This window comes from Heterodontus francisci, chromosome 26, assembly GCF_036365525.1.
Source record: "Heterodontus francisci isolate sHetFra1 chromosome 26, sHetFra1.hap1, whole genome shotgun sequence".
Lineage (NCBI taxonomy): Eukaryota > Metazoa > Chordata > Chondrichthyes > Heterodontiformes > Heterodontidae > Heterodontus > Heterodontus francisci.
In genome coordinates, this window is record NC_090396.1 from 71,121,542 (window position 1) to 71,140,844 (window position 19,303).

A 19,303-nucleotide genomic window follows, 5' to 3' on the forward strand; every position below is an offset into this window, starting at 1 on the left:
CCAAAGACTCACAACCCTCTGAGAGAAAAGATTTCTCCTCATCTCTGTCTTAAATGGACGACCCCTTATTTTTAAACAGTGACCCCTAGTTCTAGATTCTCTCACAAGGGGAAACATCCTTTCCACATCCACCCTGTCAAGACCCCTCAGAATCTTATATGTTTCAATCAAGTCACCTCTTACTCTTCTAAATTCCAGCGGATAGAAGCCTAGCCTGTCCAATCTTTCCTCTAAGACAGCCCGCCCATTCCAGGTATTAGTCTCGTAAACTTTCTCTCTACTGCCTCCAATGCATTTACATCCTTCCTTAAATAAGGAGACCAGTACTGTACACAGTACTCCAGATGTGGTCTCACCAATGTCCTGTATAGATGAAGCATAACCTCCCTACTTTTGTATTCAATTCCTCTTGTGATAAACGATAACATTCTATTATCTTTCCTAATTACTTGCTGTACCTGTATACTAACCTTTTGCGATTCATGCACGAGGACACCCAGATCCCTCTGCATCTCAGAGCTCTGCAATCTCTCACCATTTAGATAATATGCTTCTTTTTTATTCTTCCTGCCAAAGTGGACAATCCTTTTTTTTTTGCATTTATTTCATTTCATCTTAGTTTGTTCAGTTTGCTTACCCACTGTTTTTTTTCAGGTTTGCACTTGCTGCTGTTCAATATTCAGTGTATTTACACCTAATCTGTACTAATGCTTTGTCTTTCAACACACCATTAACATATTGTTTGCCTTTGCTCCGTGACCTTTTGGTCAGCTATGTGGCCTGGTCCAATCTAGACCTCCTTTGTTATCTCTTGCCCCACCCCCACCTCACTTGCTTATAACCTGTGACTTTTCTAATATTTGTCAGTTCCGATGAAGGGTCACTGACCCGAAACGTTAACTCTGCTTCTCTTTCCACAGATGCTGCCAGACCTGCTGAGTGGTTCCAGCATTTCTTGTTTTTATTTTGGACAATTTCACACTTTCCCACATAATACTCCATTTGCCAGGTCTTTGCCCAGTTACTTAACCTAACTATATCCCTTTGTAGCCCCCTTATGTCCACTTCACAAGTTACTTTCCTACCTATCTTTGTGTCGTCAGCAAATTTAGCAACCGGTCCCTTCATCTAAGTCATTTATATAAATTGTAAAAATGTTGAGACCCCAGCACAGATCCCTGTGGCACACCACTCGTTACATCTTGCCAACTAGAAAATGACCCATTTATGCCTACTCTTGTTTCCTGTTATCTAACCAATCTTTTAGATTAGATTAGAGATACAGCACTGAAACAGGCCCTTCGGCCCACCGAGTCTGTGCCGAACATCAACCACCCATTTATACTAATCCTACACTTATCCCATATTCCTACCAAACATCCCCACCTGTCCCTATATTTCCCTACCACCTACCTATACTAGTGACAATTTATAATGGCCAATTTACCTATCAACCTGCAAGTCTTTTGGCTTGTGGGAGGAAACCGGAGCACCCGGAGAAAACCCACGCAGACACAGGGAGAACTTGCAAACTCCACACAGGCAGTACCCGGAATCGAACCCGGGTCCCTGGAGCTGTGAGGCTGCGGTGCTAACCACTGCGCCACTGTGCATAGCAATATGTTACCCCCTACACCATGAGCTTTTATTTTGTGCAATAACCTTTGATATGGCACCTTATCAAATGCTTTCTGGAAATCTAAGTACAATATATCCACCGGTTTCCCTTCATCCACAGCACATGTAACTCCCTCAAATAACTCGGTTTAACGGGCAGAGAGCGCGGTGATCGGTTTAACGGGCGGACAGAGCAATGATCGGTTTAACGGGCGGAGAGAGCGGTGATCGGTTCAACGGGCGGAGAGAGCGGTGATCGGTTCAACGGGCGGAGAGAGCGGTGATCGGTTCAACGGGCGGAGAGAGCGGTGATCGGTTCAACGGGCGGAGAGAGCGGTGATCGGTTTAACGGGCGGAGAGCGCGGTGATCGGTTCAACGGGCGGAGAGAGCGGTGATCGGTTCAACGGGTGGAGAGAGCGGTGATCGGTTTAACAGGTGGAGAGAGCAGTGATCGGTTTAACCTACGTAGAGAGCAGAAATCAGTTTAACGGGTGGGAGAGCGTAACTGACCTCATTCCCAGCTCAGAACCTAAAAGGAGTAAAAGCAGTGAAGAAAAGAGGAATAAAGATTTGATTTTGATGCTCTTGCGAAAGATTTTGTTCTTTTTTTCTGGAACTTGTGCTGATTGTGAGTCAGGGTAACGGGAGCCAAAGTAAGTTATGATTGCAAACAGCTGGTTGGAAGAAGTGACCTTAGAGAAAAAGGGAGAAAAAAACAACTTGAAATTGAGGACAGCTTGTGGGTTATTATGTGGTTTTGTTGCTGTCTCTGCTTTAATTCCGTGACTATCTTTGACCAGGAACTGATCCTCTATCAGAAAAAACCAGGAAATCAGGAGCCGGGCTCATTTATTAACCTCCTGTTCTTTTTTTCCCAGCTGTTGTGGTATTAAGCCATATTGATTTAGAGAAATACCAGAGTTGAATTGCCAGTCCTTGCCAAGTTAACTGACCTCAGTTAATGACATTAGTGGAATTCTGCAGAGAAGCTGTCTAATTGCAAATTGTGACCAGGTTTTGTGACCAGGTTTTCAAATCTAGTTCAGCGGGTGATGGGTGTGACAGTCTACACTGACTCAGCACCGTATTCCTGGGTAGGACACGGTTATGCTATAGGGGATGATTGGGGAATATCAGCCACTGTTTATTAGTTGCGCAGTCAGGAGTCTCCATTTTGACAGAGAAACGTTTGGAATGATGGAATATGATCTCCAGAAGACCAGTAAAAATCAAATAATAGATAAAAGAGAAAAGTATTTACGGCAAAGCAAGAGGCCATTTGGCTGAACAGGTCCATGTCAGTGTTTATGCTCCATATGAGCCTCTCTCCACATCTCTTTATCTAATCCCGGCAACATATCCCTCTATAACTTTCCCCCTCATGTTGCATTTATAGAGTACATTTCATGACCTCAGGTCATCCCAAAGTCTTAACAACCAATGAAGTATTTTTGAAGTGTAGACATTGATGTAATGTAGAAACACAGCAGCCAATTTGCACACAGCAAGCTCCTACAAATAACAATGTGAAAATGACCAGATAATCTGTTGTAGCAATGTTGGTTGAGGGATGAAATCTGCAGGGAAGCTGTCTAATTGCATCCAGATGTCAAGGGTCAAGGATGTCTCGGAGCGGCTGCAGGACATTCTGAAAGGGGATGGTGAGCAGCCAGAGGTCGTGGTCCATATTGGTACTAACAACATAGGCAGGAAGAGAGATGAGGTCCTGCAAAGTGAATATAGGGAGTTAGGCAGAAGGTTAAAAAGGAGGACCTCTAGGGTTGTAATCTCAGGATTACTCCCTGTGCCACGTGCTAGTGAGGGTAGGAATAGGAGGATAGGCAAATGAATGCGTGGCTGAAGAGCTGGTGTAGGCGGGAGAGCTTCAGCTACTTGGACCATTGGGATCTCTTCTGGTGCAGAGGTGACCTGTACAAGAAGGACGGGTTGCATCTGAACTGGAAGGGGACCAATATCCTTGCGGGGAGGTTTGCTAGTACTACTCGGAAGGGTTTAAACTAGTCTTGCAGGGGGTTGGGACCCAAAGTAGTAGTCTCTCCGATGAGATAGTTGAGGCAAATGTAGAGGTAAAAGCAAGCATATCCAGTAGGCAGGCCGGCAGGGAGCATGGAAGGTCTGGTGGGCTAAACGGCATTTACTTTAATGCAAGAAGCCTTACAGGTAAGGCAGATGAACTCAGAGCATGGATTGGTACATGGGATTGTGATGTTATAGCTATTACGGAAACGTGGTTGAGGGATGGGCAGGACTGGCGGCTCAATGTTCCGGGGTAACGATGCTTCCGGCGTGGCAGAGGTGGAGGTAAGAGAGGAGGGGGAGTTGCACTATTAATTAGGGAGGATATCACGGCAGTACTTAGAGAGGATATCCCGGGGGGAATGTCCAGCGAGGCCATATGGGTAGAACTTAGAAATAAGAAAGGGGTGATCACTTTGATGGGATTATACTATAGGCCCCCCAATAGTCAGAGGGAAGTGGAGGAGCATATATGTAGGGAAATCACAGATAGTTGTAGGAATTATAGGGTTGTAATAGTAGGTGATTTTAACTTCCCTAATATTGACTGGGACTGCCTTAGTGCTAAGGGATTAGATAGGGAAGAATTTGTTAAGTGTGTCCAGGATAGTTTTCTGAAGCAGTATGTGGATGGCCCTACTAGAGAAGGGGCTACACTCAACCTCCTCTTAGGAAATGAGGATGGGCAGGTGGTTGATGTGTCAGTGGGGGAGCACTTTGGGACCAGTGAACATAACTCTATTAGCTTCAAGATAGTTATGGAAAAGGATAGGACTGGTCCTTAGGTTGAAGTCCTAAATTGGGGGAAGGTTAATCTCGATGGCATCAGACAGGAACTCTCAAAAGTTGAATGGGAGAGGCTGCTTACAGGTAAAGGGTCGTCTGGCAAGTGGGAGGCTTTTAAAAGTGAGATAGGAAGAGTTCAGGGCTGGCATGTTCCTGTTAGATGGAAGGGCAAGGCTGGCAAGTTTAGGGAACCTTGGTTGATGAGGGTTATTGAGGGTCTGGTCAGGACAAAGAAGGAGGCATATGTCAGGTATAGGCAGCTGGGATCAAGCGAGTCCCTCGAGGAGTATAGGGGATGTAGGACTACACTTAAGAAGGAAATTAGGAGGGCGAAAAGGGGTCATGAGATTTCCCTGGCAGATAAGATAAAGGAGAATCCTAAAAGATTCTATAAGTATATTAAGAGTAAAAGGGTAGATGGAGAGTAGGTCCCCTTAAGGATCCATGTGGTAATCTATGTGTGGAGCCACGGGAAATGGGCGAGGTCTTGCAAGAATACTTCTCGTCTGTATTTACCATGGAGAAGGTCATGGAAGCTAGTGAGTTCAAGGGAGGGAACAGCGATATCCTGGAGCATATCAAAATTACAAAGGAGGAGGTGTTGGAGATTTTGAAGTGCATTAAGGTGGATAAATCCCCAGGGCCTGACCAGGTGTATCCTAGGATGCTATGGGAAGCAAGGGAGGAAATTGCTGGGGCCCTGGCAGAGATTTTTGTATCATCGTTAGCCACACGTGAGGTACCGGAAGACTGGAGGATAGCTGATGTTGTGCCTTTATTTAAGAAGGGCAGCAGGGATAAGCCAGGGAACTACAGGCCGGTGAGCCTTACATCAGTGGTGGGAAAGTTATTGGAAGGGATTTTGAGAGACAGGATTTATATGCATTTGGTAAGGCATGGTCTGATTAGGGATAGTCAGCATGGCTTTGTGCATGGGAAATCATGTCTCACGAATTTGATTGAGTTTTTTGAGGAGGTGACCAAGAGGATTGACGAGGGCAAGGCAATGGACATTGTCTACATGGACTTTAGCAAGGCCTTTGACAAGGTCCCGCATGGTAGGCTGGCCCAGAAGGTTCGAACACATGGGATCCAGGATGAGCTAGCAAATTGGATACAAAATTGGCTTGATGATAGGAGGCAGAGGGTGATAGTGTAGGGTTATTTTTCAGATTGGAGGCCGGTGACCAGTGGTGTGCCACAGGGATCGGTGCTGGGCCCTCTGTTGTTTGTCATATATATTAATGACTTGGATGTGAACGTAGGGGGCATGATTAGTAGGTTTGCAGATGACACCAAAATTGGTGGTATAGTGGACAGTGAAGAAGGTTGTCTAAGGTTACAACAGGATATAGATAAACTGGGAAAGTGGGCAAGGGATTGGCAAATGGAATTTAACGCAGACAAGCGCGAAGTGATGCATTTTGGGGAAGTTAAACCAGGGCAGGACATATACAGTGAATGGCAGGGCCCTGGGGAGTGTTGTTGAGCAGAGAGACCTTGGGGTGCAAGTACATAGTTCCCTGAAAGTGGCAACACAGGTAGACAGGGTGGTGAAGAAGGCGTATGGCATGCTTGCCTTCATTGGCCGAGGCATTGAGTACAAGAGTTGGGACGTCATATTACAGATGTACATAACGTTGGTTAGGCCGCATTTGGAGTACTGTGTGCAGTTTTGGTCGCCGCACTACAGGAAAGATGTGATTAATCTAGAGAGGGTGCAGAAAAGATTCACAAGGATGTTGCCTGGTTTGCAGGGCTTGAGTTACAAAGAGAGACTGGATAGGCTGGGTCTGTTTTCCCTGGAGCGAAGGAGGCTGAGCGGGGACATGATTGAGGTATATAAAATTATGAGAGACATAGATAGGGTAGATAGCCAGAGTCTGTTTCCCATGGTAGGGGTGACTAAAACTAGAGGGCATAGATTTAAGGTGAGCGGGAGGAGGTTTAAAGGGGATCAAAGGGGTAAATGTTTCACACAAAGAATAGTGGAATGAGCTGCCTGAGGAGGTGGTGGAGGCAGGAACAGTAGCGACATTTAAGAGGCATCAGGACAGGTACTTGAATGAGCAAGGCATAGAGGGATATGGAATTAATGCAGGCAGGTGGGATTAGTATAGATAGGCATCATGGTCGGCATGGACACGGGGGGGCCGAAGGGCCTGTTTCTATGCTGTACCATTCTATGACTCTATGACTGTAATATTGGTCAGGAGTTTTTAATTGCACCTGAGCAGGCAGATGGGACAAAGGTTTAATGTCTTATCTGAAAGAAAGCCCAACTGACAATGCAGCACTCCCTCGGTACAGCACTGGAAGGTCAGCATGGGTTTTGTACACGGAGTAGGACTTGAACCTGCTATCCACTGAGTAACAGCTAACACCCATCCTTGCTGTAGAATCAGAAACTACAGGAAACGCTCAGTAGGTCAGGCAGTATCTGTGGAGAGAGAAACATAGGGATAATGTTTCAGTTCGATGATATTGCAGATGAACAGCTTTATAAGCATTACGAGGGGTGTTGATAAAGTAGATAGGGAGAAACTGCTTCTACTGGAAGGAGGGTCAGTAACCGGAGGACATAGATTTAAGATAATTGGCAAAAGAACCAGGGGGAGATGAGACAACTTGATTTTTACTGTGAATTGTTGTGATCTGGAATGCACCACCTGGAAGGACAATGGAGATTCAATAGTAACATTCAAAAGGAAATTGGATAAATATTTGAAAAGGCAAAACTTTTTTTTATTCGTTCGTGGGATATGGGCGTAATTGACAAGGCCAGCATTCATTTCCCATCCCTATTTGCCCTTGAGAAAGTGGTGGTGAGCTGCCTTCTTGAACTGCTGCAGTCCACGTAGGGTAGGTACACCCACAGTGCTGTTAAGAAGGGAGTTTCAGGATTTTGACCCAGCGACAGTGAAGGATGGTGTGTGACTTGGACAGGAACTTGCAGGTGGTGGTCTTCCCACTTGAAGGGCTTTGAAGATACAATAACGACAATTTAAATTTATTTATATAGTGTCTTTAACAAAGTAAAACATCCCGAGGCACTTCATAGGAATGTTATCAAATAAGATTTGACACAGAACCAGATTCAAAGATACAAGTTAGGAGCAGAACTAGGCCACTGAGCCCTTTGAGCCTGCTCTGCCATTCAATAAGCTCATGGTTGAACTGATTACTCCAGATTTCCACCTCACCCCAATAATCTTCCACCCCCTCGCTTATCAAGAATCTATCTACCTCTCCCTTAAAAATATTCAAAGACTCTGCTTCCACCACCTTTTGAGGAAGAGAATTCCAAAGACTCACGACTCACAGAGAAAAAATTTCTCCTCATCTCTGTCTTAAATGGGCGACCCCTTGTTTTTAAACAGTCGCCCCTAGTTCTAGATTCTCCCACAAGGGGAAACATCCTTTCCACATCCACCCTGTCAAGACCCCTCAGAATCTTATATGTTTCAATCAAGTCGCCTCTTACTCTTCTAAATTCCAGCGGATTCAAGCCTAGCCTGTCCAATCTTTCCTCGTAAGACAGCCCGCCCATTCCAGGTATTAATCTAGTAAACCACCTCTGTACTGCCTCCAACGCATTTACATCCTTCCTTAAATAAGGAGACCAGTACTGTGCACTATACTCCAGATGTGGTCTCACCAATGCCCTGTATAGATGAAGCATAACCTCCCTACTTTTGTAGTCAACTCCCCTCGCGATAAACAACAACATTCTATTAGCTTTCCTAATTACGTGCTGCACCTGCAAACTAACCTTTTGCGATTCATGCACGAGGACACCCAGATCCCTCTGCATCTGAGCTCTGCAATCTGCTACCATTTAGATAATATGCTTCTTTTTTATTCTTCCTGCCAAAGTGGACAATTTCACACTTTCCCACATTATACTCCATTTGCCAGATCTTTGCCCACTTACTTAACCTATCTATATCCCTTTGTAGCCCCCTTATGTCCACTTTCCTACCTATCTTTGTGTCATCAGCAAATTTAGCAACCATACCTTCGCTCCCTTCATCTAAGTCCTTTATATAAATTGTAAAAAGTTGAGGCCCCAGCACTGATCCCTGCGGCACACCACTCATTACATCTTGCCAACCAGAAAATGACCCATTTATGCCTACTCTTGTTTCCTGTTAGCTAGCCAATCTTCTATCCATGGCAATATGTTACCCCCTACAACATGAGCTTTTATTTTGAATAACATTCACTATTTTCCAATCTAATGGAACCTTTCCCGAATCTAGGGAATTTTGGAAAATTGAAACTAACGCATCAACTATCTCACTATCCACTTCTTTTAACATCCTAGGATGAAGTCCATCAGGACCTGGGGACTTGTCAGCCCGCAGTTCCAACAATTTGTTCAGTACCACTTCCCTGGTGATTATAATTTTCTTGAGTTCCTCCCTCCCCTCCATTTCCTGTCTTGCAGCTAATGCTAGGATGTTACTTGTTTCCTCAATAGTGAAGACCGATGCAAAATATCTGTTCAATTCATCTGCCATCTCCTATTATCCATTATTAATTCCCCAGACTCACTGTTTTATAGGATCAACGCTCACTTTGTTAACTCTTTTCTTTTTAAAATATCTATAGAAACTCTTACATCTGTCTTTATATTTCTAGCTAGCTTCCTCTCGTACTCTAATTTTACCTTCCTTATCTATCTTTTAGTCATTCTTTGCTGTTTTTATATTCTGTCCAATCTTCCCTGCCTCCCATCTTTGCGCAATTGTATGCTTTTTCTTTAAGTTTGATACTATCTTTAATTATTTTAGTTAACCACGGATGGCGGGTCCCTCCCTTGGAACTTTTCTTTCTCGTTGAAATGTATCTATTCTGTGTATTCTGAAATATCCCCTTAAATGTCTGCCACTGCATCTCTATTGACCTATCCCTTAACCTGATTTGCCAGTTCACTTTAGCTAGCTCGGCTTTCATGCCCTCATAATTGCCCTTATTTAAGTTTAAAATACTAGTCGTGTACCCACTCTTCTCTCCCTCAAACTGAATGTAAAATTCAATCATATTATGATCGCTTCTACCTAGGGACGCCTTAACTATGAGGTTATTAATTAATCCTATCTCGTTGCACAATACCAGGTCTAGTATAGCCTGCTCGCTGGTTGGCTCCAGAATGTATTGTTCCAAGAAATTATCCCGAAAACATTCTGTGTACTCCTCATCTAGGCTACCTCTGCCCATCTGCTTTTTCCAGTCTATAGGCTAAAATCCCCCATAATTATCGCCGTACCTTTCTGACAAGCTGCTATTATTTCTTCATTTATACCCTGTCCCACAGTGTGGTTACTGTTAGGTTGCCTTTACACCACTCCCACAAATGACTTCTTGCCTTTATGATTTCTCATCTCTACCCAAACTGCTTCTACATCCTGGTCTCCTGAACTTAGGTCATCCCTCTCTATTGTGCTAATACCATCATTAATTAACAGAGCTATCCCTCCACCTTTTCCTAGCTTCCTGTCCTTCCTAAATGCCATGTACCCTTCAATATTCAGGTCCCAATCTATGTCGTCTTGCAGCCATGTCTCTGTAATGGCTATTAGATTGTACTTATTTATTTCAATTTGTGCCCTCAGTTCATCTGTTTTGTTTCGAATGCTACGTGCATTCAGATATAGAGCCTTTAGTTTTGTCCTTTTATTATTTTTGTAACCTCAAGCCTTATCTGTTGATTTACTCTTAGATTTGTATGCTCTGTCCCTTACTGTTACAATCTGTTTATCATTTCCCATATTAATACCTTTCTCTCTTGCCTTGTCTCTCCTCCTTGATTTACCATAGCTTCCCAAATTTGATCCCTTGCACCCAGTATTTAGTTTAAAACCCTCTCTACTTCCCTAGTTATGTGGCTCGCTAGAACACCGGCCCCAGCATGGTTCAGGCGTAGACCATTCCAACGGTACAGCCACCACTTTCCCCAGTACTGGTGCCAGTGCCCCACGAACCAGAACCTACTTCTACCACACCAGTCTTTGAGCCATGCATTAATCTCTTTAGTCTTATTTGCCCTATGCCAATTTGCATGTGGCTCAGGTAATAATTCAAAGATTATTACTTTTGAGGTTCTGCTTCTTAATTTGGTGCCTAGTTCCTCATACTGACTATGTAGAACCTCTTTCCTTGTCCTGCCTATGTCATTGGTACCTACATGGACCATGACGACTGGATCCTTCCCCTCCCACTGTAAGATCCCCTCCAGCCCTGAGCAGATGTCCCGAACCCTGGTACCAGGCAGGCAACACAGCCGTCTGGACTCTCACTCTTTGCTGCAGAGAACAGTGTCAATCCCCTAACTATATTGTCCCCTACTACCACTACATTCCTTTTTTCTCCCTCCACTTGAATGGCTTCCTGTACCATGATGCCATGGTCCAGTTGCTTATCCACCCTGCAGCCCCCACTCTCATCCAAACAAGCTGAAAGAACCTCAAGCCTGTTGAACAATCACAAAGGCTGAGGCTGCTGCACTCCTGCCCTCTGGGTCCCCTTACCTGCCTCAGCTGCTGCCACACTCATCTGTACCTGACTGCTGACCAAATCAGAGACTCTATCCTAAGGGGTATAACTGCCTCCTAGTACTAAATGTCCAGGTAACTTTCCCCCTCCCTGATGTGTCGCAGTGTCTACAGTTCGGACTCCAGTTCAGTGACTCTGAGCCAAAGCTTTTCGAGCCGTAAACACTTACTGCAGACGTGTTTGCCCTGCATCACACTGGCATCCAGGAGCTCCCACATGCTGCAGCCATGACACATCACCTGTCCTGCCATCCTTAATATGTTTTAATTAACTACTTAATTATTTAATTCAATTATTTATTTTCCTTTTTTTGTATTTATTTTATTAAGCTTACCACGTTCCTTTACTATTGTAAACGTTAGGATTAGAATGGACGTTCATCAATTACCTTCTTCTTTGGCCTCCTTGTCTCGTGAGACAATGGGTAATCGCCTAGAGGTGGTCAGTGGTTTGTGAAACAGCGCCTGGAGTGGCTATAAAGGCCAATTCTAGAGTGACAGACTCTTCCAAAGGTGCTGCAGATAAAATTGGTTGTCGGGGCTGTTACACAGTTGGCTCTCTCCTTGCACTTCTGTCTTTTATCCTGCCAACTGCTAAGTCTCTTCGTTTCGCCACATTTTAGCCCCGCCTTTATGGCTGTCCGCCAGCTCTGGCGATCGCTGGCAACTGACTCCCACAATTTGTGGTCAGTGTCACAGGACTTCATGTCACGTTTGCAGACGTCTTTAAAGCGGAGACATGGACGGCCGGTGGGTCTGATACCAGTGATGAGCTCGCTGTACAATGTGTCCTTGGGGATCCTGCCATCTTCCATGCGGCTTACATGGCCAAGCCATCTCAAGCGCTGCTGGCTCAGTAGGGTGTATATGCTGGGGATGTTGGCCCCCTCGAGGTCTTCTACATTGGAGATATGGTCCTGCCACCTGATGCCAAGGATTCTCCGGAGGCAGCGAAGATGGAATGAATTGAGACATCGGTTTTGGCTGACATACGTTGTGCCATTTTCCCACACTCGCTTGGCCAGTCTGGATATAGCAGCGGACGCCTTTCCCATGCGCTTGTTGATTTCTGCATTGAGTGACAGGTTACTGGTGATAATAGGTGAACTCTTGAACCACTTCCAGAGCGTGGTCGCTGATATTGATGGATGGAGCATTTCTGACGTTCTGTCCCATGATGTTCACTTACCAGATACTCACCAAACAGGTAGCTTCTTCCCAAACCAATCACCTACCTGTTGCCTGTGATGTTTGATGCTATGTTTGATTTAAATTAAATTAATAGCTTACCTGTATATTCACCCTGGCGGCTCTCTGTTTCCCTGCTGTAAGAAGGTATTAGGGCAGATGACCAAAAGCTTGGTCAAAGAAGTAGGCTTTAAGGAGCATTTTAAAGGAGGAAAGAGAGGTAGAGAGGCAGAGAGATTTAGGGAGAGAATTCCAGAGCTTAGGGCCTTGGCAGCTGAACAGCACCAATGATGGAGCAATTAAAATTGGGGATGCGCAAGAGGCCAGAATTAGGGGAGCACAGAAATCTCGGAAGAACACTTTTTACACAGTGAGTTGTTGTGATCAAGATAAGCCAGTAAGAGCAGCCTTCCACTTTGCCAGATTCCCTCCTTCCCTCCCCCTCTGCTGTAACCATTCACACACCCTCTAGGGACTCCTTTATTTCTCTAATTTCTCCCATCATCACCTCTTTATCTTGCATCATTAGCACTTTTGGCATTTAATTATTGCCTGCCCTCCACCCACCCACAGACTTTGCTTGACTCGGTCAGTACCTGCTCGTAAACTGTTCATCTATAATATCTTCCAGTTGTAGCTGGATGTTAAGCCCGTTTTTTTTTACTCTGTATCTAACCCCGTGCTGTACCTGGCCTGGGAGTGATGTTAGGCCACAGATGTTAGCTGACCTGCTGGATGATGCCGGTGGTTTTATTTCACATTTCCAGCAGCTGCAGTATTATGCTGACGTTTGATTATAAATCACCTATTGCTTAATGATGTCAATGCATAATATGCAAATCACCTGCAGAACCGAAAGGTTATACCTATCAGGAAATATTGAACAGGCTGGGGCTCTTTTCTCTCGAAAAGAGAAGGCTGAGGGGTGGCCTGGTAGAGGTCTTTAAAATGATGAACGGGTTTCGATAAGGTAAACAATGAGAAGGTGTTTCCACTTGTGGGGGAGACTAGAACTAGGGGTCATAAATATAGACAGTCACTAATAAATTCAGTGAATTCAGGAGGTACATCTTTACCCAGAGAGTGATTAGAATGTAAAACTTCCTACCACAGGGAGTGGTTGAAGCGAAAAGAAAGGAAGATTTGCATTTATATAGCACCTGACATGACCACTGTACATCCCAAAGTGCTTTAAGCCAATGAAGTACTTTTGAAGTGTAGTCACTGTTGTAATGTAGGAAAATCATAGATGCATTTAAGGGGAAGCTGGATAAACACATGAGGGAAAAAGGAATAGAAAGATTTGCTGATAGGGTGAGATGGAGTAGGATGAGGCTTGTATGCAGCAAAAACACCAACATGGAGCATTTGGGCCTGTTTGGTGCTGTAAATTCAAAGTAAACTATTCAACAAGAGGAGCAGCTGGTAAGATCACCTCAATCACAGGGTGCTGTGTGTATTGACCCATTCACTAATGGATTGCTGGCTGCAAGGAAGTGAGTTGACAACAGGGTTAAAGGGTCTGAATGGTTCGTTTCATCAATTTGTCAATGTCAGCCTCAGTAATAACATGAAGATCCTGTCTGCCTGTCAGATGGGACGAACCGGTCGATTTTCATTCAGCTTGTGTGGTAATCAAATGAATTTTTAAAAATTTGCTCATGGGATGTGGCATTTATTGCCCATCCCTAATTGCCTTTGAGAAGGTGGTGGCCTTCTTGAACCGCTGCAGTCCTTGTGATGTAGGTACACCCACAGTGCAGTTGGGGAGTTCCAGGATTTTGACCCAGCGACAGTGAAGGAACGGCAATATAGTTCCAAATTAGGATGGGGTGTGGCTTGGAGGGGAACTTGCAGGTGGTGGTGTTCCCATGGATATAATCAGGATATTAATGGTGTGCGAGCATGAGTGTGTTTACGTGAACATAAGTGGGATCTTGCTGTGTGCTAATTGGCTGCCGTGTTTCATATATTACTATGTCAGCCATTCAAAGGTACTTCATTGGCTGTAAAGCGATTTGGAAGCTCCTGAGGTTGTCAAAGGTGCAACAGAATGCATGTTCTGTATTTCCTTTAATATAGCAGTGTGGCACGCAGTAGATTAATGCAGTTCCAGTGTGATACTTAGGCCTACAGAGCAGGAAGATCCTGGACTCACTTCCTAGTCCCTGGTGTTAGCCAATCCTAGCCAGGACTGTGGTCGAAGCGCTACAATTGAAGTTCCTTCGGGCTTGGGAAAGGAAATAATCAGCCAGGTTTCCCCTGTAGACCCTGTACCCAGCAAAGGTCTGTACCTACAAGAGCAGTCGATAGAACTAGGAGGAAAGAAAAGTTTGGAAAAGGACTAGAGATGATGGAGTAAGCTGGTTCTTTAACTTGTGTGAAAGGCCTACATATCACACAAACAGCACAGCCTCTTTGTAGTTGTGAGTGAAGCACAGTACCCCATGATGGAACAGGAAGACTGAGCAATTGTTTCTCAATCTGCCACCTTGCACCCTCCATAACCTGAAGCTCTTCCAAACTCTGCTGCCTGTACCCAATTCTGGCCTCTTGAGCTTCCCCAATTTTAATCGCTACACAATTGTGGCCGTGCCTTCGGCTGCCTGGGCCTAAGCTCTGGCATTCCCACCCTGAACCTCTCTGCCTCTCTTTCCCCCTTTAAAAAGCTCCTTAAAACCTACCTCTTTATCTAAGCTTTTGGTCACCTGACCTATTATCTCCTGGCTAAAGTGTCAAATGTTATTTAATAATGGCCCTGTGAAGCACCTTGGGATGTTTAACTATGTAAAAGATGCTTATATAAATGCAAGTTGTCGTGTCCTGAAGCCTCACCTCCCTCTCTCTCTCTCGCAGGTTCACTGGCTGCATCAGTGGCTGATATGACCGCACCAGTCGCAGGCTCTTCGGGAGGAGTTTACGCTCTCGTCTCTGCACATCTAGCTAACGTAGTCATGGTAACAACAATATCTTGTATTTATATAGTGCCTTTAACATAATAAAACATCCAAAGACGCTTCATAGGAGCACTATAAAGCAAGCAAAATGTGACACCTAACAAGACACAGTTCTAGGTTTTCTGAAGAACCGCAATTTGTCAAGTTCAAGATGGGTGTCATCGACTTATTACACAGATTTTGTTTGCTGCTGCTATGTATTTTCTTCAGGGAGAGCCCCCCCCAATTGAAAAATGGTTACAATATTCGGTTATTGAGCATATAGACCAGCTTCAAGAATTGTTTGGTGTCAAGAGGTGGAGTGGCAAAAAGAGCACTACAATATTTACATTTTTAAATGTATTGTCGGGATGTGGGCGTCGCTGGTAATGTTGACATTTATTCCCCATTCCCTGGTTACCCTGAGGTGGTGGTCCGCCTGGGCTGCCACCTTGTATTTTCTAGCAGTTTTATACAACTGAGTGGTTTGCTCAACCTCTTTAGCAAGAAGTTAAAAATTAACCAGAACCAGTTTGGTGCAAGACTGGAGCCACATAGGCCAGACCTGGTAAAAACGGCATATTTCCTTCCCTTAAGGATGCAGTTGGTTACAATAACCCAACAGCTTCCCCATCACTTTTACTGATACCAGCGTTTTATTCTCAGAAACGCTTGGTTAAAGTGAGTTCAAATCCTCAAACTGCCCGTGGTGGGATTTGAACTCGTGTAACCAGAGTACTAACAAAAAACACAACACTTCTCATTTGCTGTGATGCTCCTGCCGTCACTGTCACATAAGCTGCCGATGCTCACCAATATGAATAGCCACTTGGCTGAGGTAACAGAGGAATCCTGTCCTGTGCAATGATACCTCCCACATCAGCCTATAGACAGACCAGTGTCTTGACAAAAGCAAAAAAACTATTCATACATCCCAGCTAAGAATCTGCTTTAACTGCAGGATTCATATAGGACTGTGATGAGATGGAAAACAGAATCTTTTCTCCCTTTTGGAGGAACTGCTTATTGGTGGTGCCTCCAGTCAGCTGCCTCCATGTTTTGGTTACATTATAAATTGCACATTTTTTCATAAATGCTGCAGAACCACAATAACCTTCGAGTGTTTCACACAGACATCACACCTGAGCTGGAGCATGTTCCATTTCCTGCATGAACATCCCTCACTACATTGGCTGGACAGAAAAATCTGACTTTATAACTCTGGTATATAGGTCACTTAGTGGTATGCGCGTGTTAGGGGAGGGAACGGGGAAGGACCACATCTGCGTCAATGTAGAAAGTGCACAATTCTTCATAAAGTGACTGTTTCTTTTCTAGAGTTGGTCAGGAATGAGATGTCAGTTCAAACTGATCCGGATGGGAATAGCGATGATTTGCAGTAAGTACCAGTAGAGAATTTGCTGAGTGTTGTTGTATAGGAGGGTAGATAGTGCCTACTGTCAGGGCAGGTTTCAGGGGTTGGTGTAGCCTGTGCCTCCCTGAGGTTTAAGCAGCTACAAAGACCAAAATATTGAATCCAAAAGATACAAGTTTTTGGTCCTCGGTGAGAGTTGCTGCAATCAGTTCAAACTCATCAATCTCTTAAGGGGCAAGGTCCCTATGGCTGAATACTATCCAGTTACCACTCCCAACCCCACTGTTAATGCGTCTGTGTGAATGCCGAATGATGACAGCATGGGACTTCTTGAACCTGAACACACCCAGTGCAATATTGAAGGAGTGCTGCACTGTTGGAGGTGCCACCTTTTGTATGAGACATTGAACAGAGTCCTGTCTGCCCCCTCAGGTGGATGTAAAAGAACCCATTTGGAGAAGAGCAGGGGATTCTCCCCAGTGACCTGGCCAACATTCATCCCTCAATCATCACTAACACCAGATTATCTGGTCATGATCACATTGCTGTTTGTGGGATCTTGCTGTGCCCTTATTGGCTGTCGCGTTTCCTACATTACAACAGCAACTACACTTCAAAAAAAGTACTTCATTGGGTGTGAAGCATTTTGGGACTTCCTGTGATGGTGAAAGGCGCTATATGAATCCTATCCTTTCGTTTCTTCGCAGTGAGTCTGGAGTTTGGACGTGCTGTCTGGCTGAGATTCCATCCATCTGTCCACCCATCCTGCACCCACCCCAGCTTTGTTGCTCACCTTGGCGGAGTGATGGTGGGCATCACACTGGGGGTGGTGGTCCTCAGGAACTACGAGCAGAGACTCCACGAGCAGTCCATCTGGTGGATCTTTCTCCTCGTATATCTTATCTTTGTTTTCTTCGCCGTCCTCTGGAACATCTTCGCCTACAGTCTCTTGGAGATTAGGCTGCTCCCGCCAGCCTAACACACGTTGGGGCTGGCTTTGAGACTGTGGTGGGTGCGAGACTACAGCCCACTAGCAAAGATGTGCTTGAAGCTCAACATTAACAGACTAAGCCAATCTGACTAAAGCACAACAGGATGCCGAGAAAGGATTGGGTTTGATTCAGCCATGTCTAATCAAAGCCTGTAATGAGACAAGACCAGGTTGGTTCAGTCATGACGTTCAAAGGAATCAGGTACCTTCATGTGCTGCTAAAAGCTCAATTCACATCCCCAGTAGAGACTTTCTCTGATGATTTGTTGATTCAAATAATTACTAATAATCCAATGTTTCTTTTTAGAAAGCATGCCAAGTTTCCCTTCATGCTAAATAGAAGGGTCCAGCAGCTTCCTGAAGCCTGCACGTGCCCCCCCCCCGCCCGACTGCACCAGAACCTCACTAAGATTGTAAGCTGAAAAGTCAATGAGGTAACTCGTAACACAATGACATCAGTGCATCACCAATCCAGGAATTCCAATCTCGGCTCCATCCAGAAGTCTGAGACACTCAGCCTGGAAGGTCCCAGGTTCAAATTAGCCAATCACACGCATCCTGGGGAGTGGCAACTGAAGGGGTTACTACAAATGGTCTTATGCTAAGGGTAAAAACAAAAGCCAGGGGCTTCATTCCCGATCATTATTATGTGGCACCTTGATAGAAAATGCAAGATTGGATGTCTTCTGAGGACACCCCCTGTAGCTGAAAAGTCCAGCAACATTCGGTCTCTGGGCTGTAAATCTTGGTTGGGGGGGCGGGGGGGGGTGGTGTCATCTGTAGAGCTGTATTACTGTGGGAGTCCACACCATCAGGAGAGGCAAGAGAAAGAATTCATTCATTCATTCCTAAACCAGTGTCCCAAAAGGGTAGTGCTGCAGCCTTGGAGATTGTGAGAACACATTCACAGGGAATGGGTTCAGTGTTTGCATACAGTTTGTTTCAGGGACTCAGCCTTCACCGACACTGCCTCACTTTTGGACCTTTTATTAAGATGCTCATTTTCTAAATGCAACCTTGGACTCCCAGTGCCATTTTAACTGCTGTAAATAAAGTTTTACAACGTGTACATAGCTTGTTCAAACTCTGTAAATAAAGAGTTTATTCATGCAACATGATGATGGGAATATCCCTGTAGATTGTAGATAACCTTTCTAGTCAACAGTCTAAATTTATGGAAGATATTCCACAATAAATAGAAGAATTCACAGATCAAACTCAACCCGAGGATGCACAAAACATCAAAATGACCAAAATATTTAAAAGAGATTAGTAAAGATATTGCGTAAATCTTAATTTAGCCAAAAAAAGTTGAAGGCTGGAATATGCCTTAAAGGCATGTGGGTAGACTCCCTTGGGGTGGATTTCTAAAGGAGTTTGCTATGAAATCTGGCTGCCTTGTGTTATCCAGGGGCGTGTATATATTATGTATAGTTTAACAATGTCAACATTCCAGGAATGCAATCCCATTAAAGAATTTTTATATTATTTCATTTCAGAGATAATCTCTGTGATCACATGTCCAGGATGTGCTCATTTTAATCTTTTTGGGAGATAAGTTATTTTGTTTTGCCTACAACAACAATCACTGCAGTCCAGAAAGTAACTGGTGTGATGCACGCTAGAAGTTAGGGGGAGGGTGAGAGACAATGCTGCTGGTCACTTCTCCTTCATTCTACCCACCCTAAACCAAGTGCTTGGCCAAGTCTGGGATCAGCGTCAATCTGTGCTTTGTGATTCGAGCTTTGTTATGACCAAGGCGGGAGGAGGGCACTATTTATTCTAGTTCCACTTCTCCACAGGTCACAACATACA

At 44.6% G+C, this 19,303-nt stretch overlaps 1 protein-coding gene across 2 annotated transcripts in view; it reads left to right on the forward strand.

The window, feature by feature from the left end:
* Window positions 1-18,976, forward strand: part of rhbdl3 (rhomboid, veinlet-like 3 (Drosophila)) — a 116,254-nt gene extending 97,278 nt beyond the window's left edge. For both annotated transcript variants that reach the window (XM_068058532.1, XM_068058533.1), the window contains 3 exons: window positions 15,043-15,143; window positions 16,461-16,521; window positions 17,205-18,976. In XM_068058532.1, coding sequence (XP_067914633.1) covers window positions 15,043-15,143; window positions 16,461-16,521; window positions 17,205-17,476 — 434 coding nt within the window. In that variant the 3' untranslated portion in view covers window positions 17,477-18,976. The remainder of the gene's footprint in view (window positions 1-15,042; window positions 15,144-16,460; window positions 16,522-17,204) is intronic.
* Window positions 18,977-19,303: the final 327 nt, after the last annotated feature.